Source organism: Phodopus roborovskii, unplaced genomic scaffold, assembly GCF_943737965.1.
Source record: "Phodopus roborovskii unplaced genomic scaffold, PHOROB, whole genome shotgun sequence".
Classification (NCBI taxonomy): domain Eukaryota; kingdom Metazoa; phylum Chordata; class Mammalia; order Rodentia; family Cricetidae; genus Phodopus; species Phodopus roborovskii.
In genome coordinates, this window is record NW_026126636.1 from 16,803,782 (window position 1) to 16,811,829 (window position 8,048).

Here is an 8,048-nt window from a genome sequence, read left to right on the forward strand (position 1 = left end):
GTGAACCTGGGATTGAACTGAACTCTTCATCAGATTCAGAGAAATTATTTATTCATGGACACATGTATTCTAAATGTAATGAATCAATGAGCACATCCCAAAGAACTTATTTCTTCCTTACTTTCCTGATGCATCTGGTGTATTTGCACATTTTCAATAAGGTTAAGGTATCTGTTATGATTCACTGACGCTGAAGACTGTCAGTCTGATTTTGTGATAACACATTCCATTACAGTTAAAGGAAAATATCTAAGTGGCTGCTGGTTGACTTTTTAAAATGGGAGAACAAAGATAGATAGATGTCTTTTATTAGGTGTTTTAATTTGGAACAATCCCTGCTAATATGACCTTACTCACTTTCCAGAAAATTATTACATATGTGATCCTGTCTATCAACAAGTGAAGATTGAAAAGGAATGTTGTCAGTGTAATGCTTTTGGCAAAATTCTTCATGACCCCTCCACATGTGCACTTTATAGAACAACTGAAAATACAGAAAACTCTAATAACTACAGATGCAGTAACCACAGGGATGCCTTTCTTGACTCATCAAACCCAGAGAGACACAAAAGCATGCTCACTGGAGATGAACTTTGCAATTCTAAAGTCTGTGAGAAATCCTTAAATTTGTGTTCCAGCATTGCTCAAGTTCAGGGACTCCACGCTGCAAGGGAACAGGATACCCAGGGAGAATATCATGAACGTCTTGACACTACATATAATATTTTGCAACAACCAAACTACATTGGAGAGAAACGATACCAGTGTTGGAAATGCAGGAAATCCTTCAGTACTGCCTCGTATCTCACTGTGCATCAGAGAATTCACACAGGAGAGAAGCCTTACACATGTAAAGATTGTAATAAATCCTTTATTATGAAGTCAAGTCTTACAAAACATGAGAGAATTCATACTGGAGAGAAGCCTTACACATGTAAGGACTGCAACAAATCTTTTAATGTGAGTTCAAATCTTACACTGCATAAAAGAATTCATGCAGGAAAGAAGCCCTACAAATGTAAGGACTGTGCCAAATCCTTCACTACAAGGTCAAGTCTTACACTGCATCAGAGAAGACATACAGGAGAAAAGCCTTACACATGTAAGGACTGTGAGAAATCCTTTGCTGTGAATGCAAAACTGAAAGAGCATCAAAGAATTCATACAGGAGAAAAGCCTTACACTTGTAAGGACTGCAACAAATCCTTTACTGTGAGGACAACTCTTATAGAGCATCAAAGAATTCATACAGGAGAAAAGCCTTACACATGTAATTACTGTGATAAATCCTTTACTGTGAAGTCAACTCTTACACAACATCAGAGAATCCATACAGGAGAGAAGCCTTACAAATGCCAGGAATGTGGCAAATCATTTACAACACGCACATATCTTAGAGAACATCAAAAAATTCATACTGGAGAGAAATCTTATACATGTGAGGAATGTAGCAAATCTTTTACTACATGCTCATATCTTAGAAAACATAAGAAAATTCATACTGGAGAGAAACCTTACAAATGTAGAGAATGTGACATGTCCTTTGTCCAGAGTTCAAATCTTAGAAAACATCAGAGAATCCATACTGGAAAGAAACAGTAAAGAAATGTCTGTGATGTAACAAGTCCTTTGCCTACATAAAAAAAATCTTAGGACACTTCACAGAGAGTTCACACTGGAGAGAGGTATTACAGATGTAAGGAATGTAAGAAGATTTTTGGTAGCTTCTCATATCTTAGAGCACATCAGGAAAGATATATCACAGAGAAACTTCACAAAGTTAAGACCAGCATCTCTTATATCCACCTTTCAAATATTAGAAGATATCAAAGAGTTTATCCTGGACAAACACCATTGTAAATCATGTGACACAGCATTTACATGGTACTCTTGACTTATAGGTCCCAGCTATACATAATGGAGATGTAAATATAAGGGACTTTTGAAATACTTTGTTGAAGTTTTAAAACTTATGAAAAACACATAGTTAACATTGAAATAAAATTCTGCAAAAGTAACTGTGTGAATTATTTTTTAATGTATGTGAGGTGTCTAGTCTACAGGAATTTCTATGCATCTGTTTGTTTGATGACTATGGAGGCCAGAAGGGGACATCATATTCTCTGAAACTTTGCTTAATAACAGTTGTGAGCTATGTATCTCTTTCAATATCCAAACATTGACAATAATGTCATGTAAGGTGGTACATGCCTCCTTGCCCAGAACTTGTAGGCAGAGTCAAAAAAATCTCTGTGAGTCTGAGGCCACCATGGTTTCTATAGTCAATTCTAGGACTGTCACGTGTTCATACCCAGTGTCAACTATCATAATGATAATAATAATGACAAAATGTAATATCTTAAAAATGTGTCACAGATATGTAATTGTGTTGTACACCATTCAACTCATATTTCCAAGGAACCACATAAATTTATATCGTATATAAAACCTATGTGTCATTGTCCGTTAGAAATTACACCCACCATACACATTCATTTGAGAAATCCTTTACCTAGTGTTCAAATTGCTAATGAAAGCACATACTACCAAAAACCAATCACAAAAAATACTCTTCTAATAGTTCTCATTGTTTGCTAACCTTCAAAACTTCACATTATTATTAAATTCTACCAAATTGCAAATACCCAAAAACTGTTTCAATAATTTCTCATTGTTTTCTCACTCTCAAAACTTCATATTAGAATGAGAGAAGCTGTCCATGATAGTGCAGGCATTTCTGATAGGAATGGTGAAAGTCTTGAATCCAGCTCAGCATCTTGACCAAGAGCCAGCAAAGCTGAGCTCATGATGCTCACCACTTGACTTTAGGCTTTGATCTCCACATCTTGGGTGCTTGGGGTGCTTCTTATTTGTACATCATGGGGATATTGGATTGATGGAATTTCAAAGGAATCATTTATGACTTCTCCTATGACTACTGCTTCTAAACTTCCCCACAAAGATTATGTGCATACTACTTGTTTGATTTTAGGGAGACATCCTCATCTAACTTCAAGGTCTTTCTTATGCCTCCCAGGAGGTGATGCACATAAAGAAGCCAGAGGTCTCTTGTTGAGGCTCTGAGATATTCTTGAAACATCCATGCCTGTACTTACTCAAGAATAAGATATTCAGAACCAAGTGCAAGTCTTTTTACAATACGTTCAGGCGATTATGGGGCACACCAAGTAACAATGTTAAAATGGCCAGAGTTAACCTCTGCCCTACACAGGGACTCATGTTGATGGGAAAAGAATATTGGGGAAATTGATCAATGAATGAGGTGTCAGGACCTTCAGTTCTTAGAAAGTTAGCTTGTGCGGGGCACCTGTTGTGTTCCATGACCATGGAATAAAGCTACCAGGATTAGACATATACATTAATTTTTCAAAGATAAATTGTATGAATATTATATTAGGCCAGATATAGAACATAACTGCAGCAGTTTTGGCATGTGTATCTTTCTTGGACACACTGACCATCAAGAGTTAATAAAACACTGCTAGGTAAATGGCAACTTCCCTGGGCTGGCTTGAGATTTTATTCTATCTAGCATTCTTGAAACATCAAGAACTGTCAGCCTGAGAATGGGCTGTCAATTGCCTCTAGATTCTTAGAAACTGGGTTGTGGGGTTGGTAATTAGAAGGGATTGTAAAAGGTACCTGTGTTTTCACAGGTTATCAACGATGACTAAAAGATATAAAAAGTATTAAACAACACAACTCTGGAAATAGAAATGACATGATAAGTGTTTTAGAATAACACATATCTGTCCCTGTTTAGTGTATTTTTTATACACAAAGGAGCAGCAAAGTCTAACTTGATCCTCCTTCACCTGTCCTTGCCTCTGCAATCTGTCAACCAAATGGGCTGTCCCCCCCACCCCCCGAAGAAAAACCAGCATATGATGTAACAGGCATGCTCACAAGTGGCTTAGCAAACCCTAATGCCTCTTGGGTCAGTGGCACACAGTAAAAGCCTCCTTCAAAATAAAACAGCTAAAATCAAACAAATGAAGAAAACTACTTGACACATGCAAAAAAGATGATTCCCACTGTGGTATGTCCTTGTGGTATTTGTGCGAAGCCTTTGGTTTTATTACTAATAGTGAAATTGCTGGGTGTTGAGGTAGATTGATTTCCATTTTCATGAGTAACCAACATACTGATTTCCAAAGTGGCTGTAAAAGTTTGCATTCCCATCAGCAATGCAGCTGATGGAAACTGAAGTTCGTAGCCAATCACTGAGCCGAAACCCTGGAGTCCAGTTGTAGAGAGGGAGTAGTGATGAGCAAAAGGGTTTAAGACCATGTTGGGGAAACTCAGAGAAGCAACTTACCTAAAAAAAGTGGCAGCTCAGGGACTCTAGATGACAGCTGGGGAGTCTGCAAAACACTCCTGATAGTGGTATCATTTGGGGGACTTGGGGAATCTAGGGCCACTGGCAGTATAAATAGTATTTATGCATAGTACATGAACTGGCTTTTTGAAGTCATTCCCTATGGGAGGATAACTTGCTCAGCCTAGATATAGGCGGGAGGGCCTTGGTCCTGTCTGAAATAATGGTACAGATTTGATAATTTCCCATAAGAGGCCTCTTTCTCTGTGAGTAGTGAATGAGGGTAGGATGGGGGGGATGGTGTAGCCAGTGGGAGAACTGGAGGGGGGCTGAGAAGGGTACGTAAAACGAGGTTTTTAAAAATGTGTGTAAAAAATGAAACCCTCAAGAACTCTTGGCTCACTGGTTCATAATTTCAAAACAATGGAGACAGAAGCAAGTGGATCACTGAGAGTTCAGGAAGTTTCATAGTCCAAACTGCAAAACAACTGTACCTACACAGAGAAACTCAACCTCAGAAAACAAAACAATAACAAATGAAGAAATACTCGAGGAAATGCACGATTACACTGGGAAGCAATGAAGAAAGTGGGGGAAGTATTTAAATCCACAAAAATAATTAACAATATAGGTTTCATTAACTGCCTGTAGACACTCATGCAAGTAAAGGAGACTCATGGGACCCTCTGTCAGCCATAAAGAATTTATAATTGCCCCATTATTACACAGTTGCTCATTCCTAGTACTTCTGAACAGTTCTGAGTCTCTCCATTACCCACTACCAATTGCTTTCACCAATGTTGAGAGTAATAAAAATTGATAATGCAAAGCACGAATAATTAGATGAAATATTAGCAAAAGTATCATTCACAAAACAGAAGTAGGTTCTCTCCTCTGATATAATTCTCAGGATTGTATTTTTGATCATGGCATGAATATCTCTCTATGGGTTAGGTGTCTAAACCAAACAAGAGAATCGTTGATTATGTCCATAAACAGTCATGCCAGCGTTGCACCAGTACAAAGAAGCTGCCCAGCAGGAAGTTATTGTATGGGTTCGTGAGAAAGTAACACATTTGACAAGTTTCCCTGTCCTTATCCTACAAAAGGGAGACAGAAAGGGGAGTTTCCTGGTACATTTCGATTTCTCTCTCTCTCTCTCTCTCTCTCTCTCTCTCTCTCTGACTCCCTTTCTCTCTCTGTCTCTCTCCAGTCTCTGAGATAAATGCACCAATACACACAGAGACTCTTGGAGTATTTGGTGTATTTAGCAACACAATGTAATTAATGTCTTCAATCAAGAGCACTGGCAATGACCTGTTTTGTTTGGGATGCCTCTCTGGCAAAAATAGAGTTTTTATGAGTTACAGATAGGGTTGTAATCACTGACATTTAAAAGTGAAATTTTTACCCACCATTAATTTTCCACTTGAGACATAGGGATTCTTTTGTGTAAATGCAGCATTCTGAAAAGTGTCTTTAGCAGCTTGGGAGCAAACACCTTTAATCTCACTGTACTGAGATATTCAGTACAGTGACCACGCCCATTAGGGGTGGAGCCAATGGCGGAAGTGACCTGTGGCATTAGGTCTGAGGAGGAGCCCTGAAATGTTCTCTTACTGTCAGGACTCAGAGAGAACATGTAGAACACACAAAACTGGACCTCACAGAATTCTACCCCGTGTTTCTCCCAAGTAGTAGGATTAAAGGTATACAGAAAAACAACTATTCCAATCTGTGGTAATATTTTATTCATGCTCTAACAAATAAAGCTTGCCTGGAGGTAGAGTGTAGAGCTAGACACTAGTTGTCCATAGAGGCCGGGCAGTGGTGGCACACACCTTTAATCCCATCACTTGGGATAAGGAAACAGGAAAATCAGGTGATCAAGGCCACCCTGAACTACAAAAGCTTGAAGCATTCTAACAGAGAAACTGAGGTCACACCCTTAATCCCAGCAATGAGGAGGTGGGAATGAAGTTGCTGGGCAGAGAGAGGTATATCAGGCAGGAAGAGAGAGCAGCTTGGAGCATTCAGTCTGAGGATTCCAAGAAACATCTTCCCCTTTGGTCAGAGGATTCCTGTAGAGGGATGTTCACTTTGCCTCCTTCTGTGAAGCTGACCACGCCCATTGGGGGGTGGAGCCAGGGGCGGAAGTGACCTCTGGAAGAAGGTCTGAGGAGGAGCCCTGGAATGCTCTCTCTTGCTGGCAGGTCTTGGAGAGGAGAGCTTCCGGTAGAAGTTGCTGGTGTTCATCTGTCTAGGTTGTAGGCCATTTCTCCCTGAATAAACATCTATTTGGTCATCCTGATCGTCATTAAACCGCAATAGATTCAGGAGAGGTAAGAAGTCTTGCTATAGGCTGGGTCTTTTACTTCTCTGATTTGTCAGCATTTACACTGATAACCGTCTCTGGGTTTATAGGACTAATTGGTATTCTGGCTACAAACCCTGTTGAGTTTTATTTTGTGGTCTGGTGCCTGCCAGTGGTGTAACTGGGCTTTTCTCAGGAGGAAGGTCGAGGCCTGAAGCCTGTTTGCAGGGCTTTGTACTGGGATAGGATGTTACAGGGATGAAGCAGACTGGTTAGTGTGGATGAGAATAGTTTGTTTGTTTCTCCTTGGTGCCTCTTGGAAAATAGTTCCCCAAGAGTGCTCCCCCTTGGCAGATGTAAGACTTTCACCAAATTTGGTCCATGATAAATTCATTAACATAGTCTTTTATGGTTTGTGATCCCAGTCAATCAGATCTGTTTCTGCTCCTTGGATTTGACTGAGAAGTGATCGGAAGTGGCAATCAAGTTGTATTCAGGGAAAATGCTTTCTAGGAATTTTCAGTATTGTGATTCTGCATGACCATGGGAAATCACTTGTAGAATCCTGTATCTTTATTTACTGAATATAGTACTGACTGAGAAATCTAGGTGCTTTCTGAGTGATGTTTTTCTCATGTGCCGGGTAAATGATCACCCAGATCTGCTCACCTCTGGAGCCCAACAAAGAGCCCTGTAAAGTGGAGAAGGAGAAGACAGTAGCTACAGATCTGATGAGCCAAATTCAGTTTTGCCACATTCAGTCTCATTGGAAGTAATTTCTAGAGACATCCACTGACAAAGGTCTCAAAATTATCCTGCTGTAGCTATGAGAAGACTCTCTACATGAGAACTGAGTCTAGGAGGCAAATCAATTTTATATGAATATGCATGTGAGTCCTGCACAGTGGGTTCATGTTCTCCTCCAAGTTCCATCCTCTCCTTTCCCCAGACAGTGCCTAGGTTCCCAGTATCAGATACAATTTCCCACTTTTGAGAAGGTCATGAGTCCAGGTAGAAGCTGTTGGTTACCACCAATGATTGTCTGTCAGGCTTGTAGCATGTGTGGCTTCATGCAGTGTAGAACTGTTGTGTTCACAATTGTCATCGTTGTGTATGACTGTTGGCTGGCCTCTGTAAAAGCTTGGGTGTTGCCTTAAGATACAATGAAAACTAGTCTTCAGGGAAGAGGCTTTAAATTCATGTTCATCTCCAGTGTCCTGGCTGTGATTCAATCACATGGCTTCTTCAACAGTAGGGGGCACACCTTCCACTTGTTGGAGGCAAACATGCAAAACCCCAGTATCCTGTACTCCTTTGGAAATCTCAAAGACAGCTCTGACCAACAATATCAATTCAGGCTGCTGTGTCTACTTTGTTAGAAAATCTGAAAATTAC

General features: G+C 39.9%; 1 protein-coding gene across 1 annotated transcript; it reads left to right on the forward strand.

Moving 5' to 3' along the window:
• Positions 1 to 573: 573 nt before the first annotated feature.
• On the forward strand, positions 574 to 1,607 carry LOC127238530 (zinc finger protein 345-like). Its single transcript, XM_051207141.1, has 2 exons — positions 574 to 1,134; positions 1,303 to 1,607. Exons 1-2 carry the CDS (start codon positions 574 to 576, stop codon positions 1,600 to 1,602), a joined length of 861 nt encoding a protein of 286 aa, XP_051063098.1. The 3' UTR covers positions 1,603 to 1,607.
• The last annotated feature ends 6,441 nt before the right edge of the window (positions 1,608 to 8,048 follow it).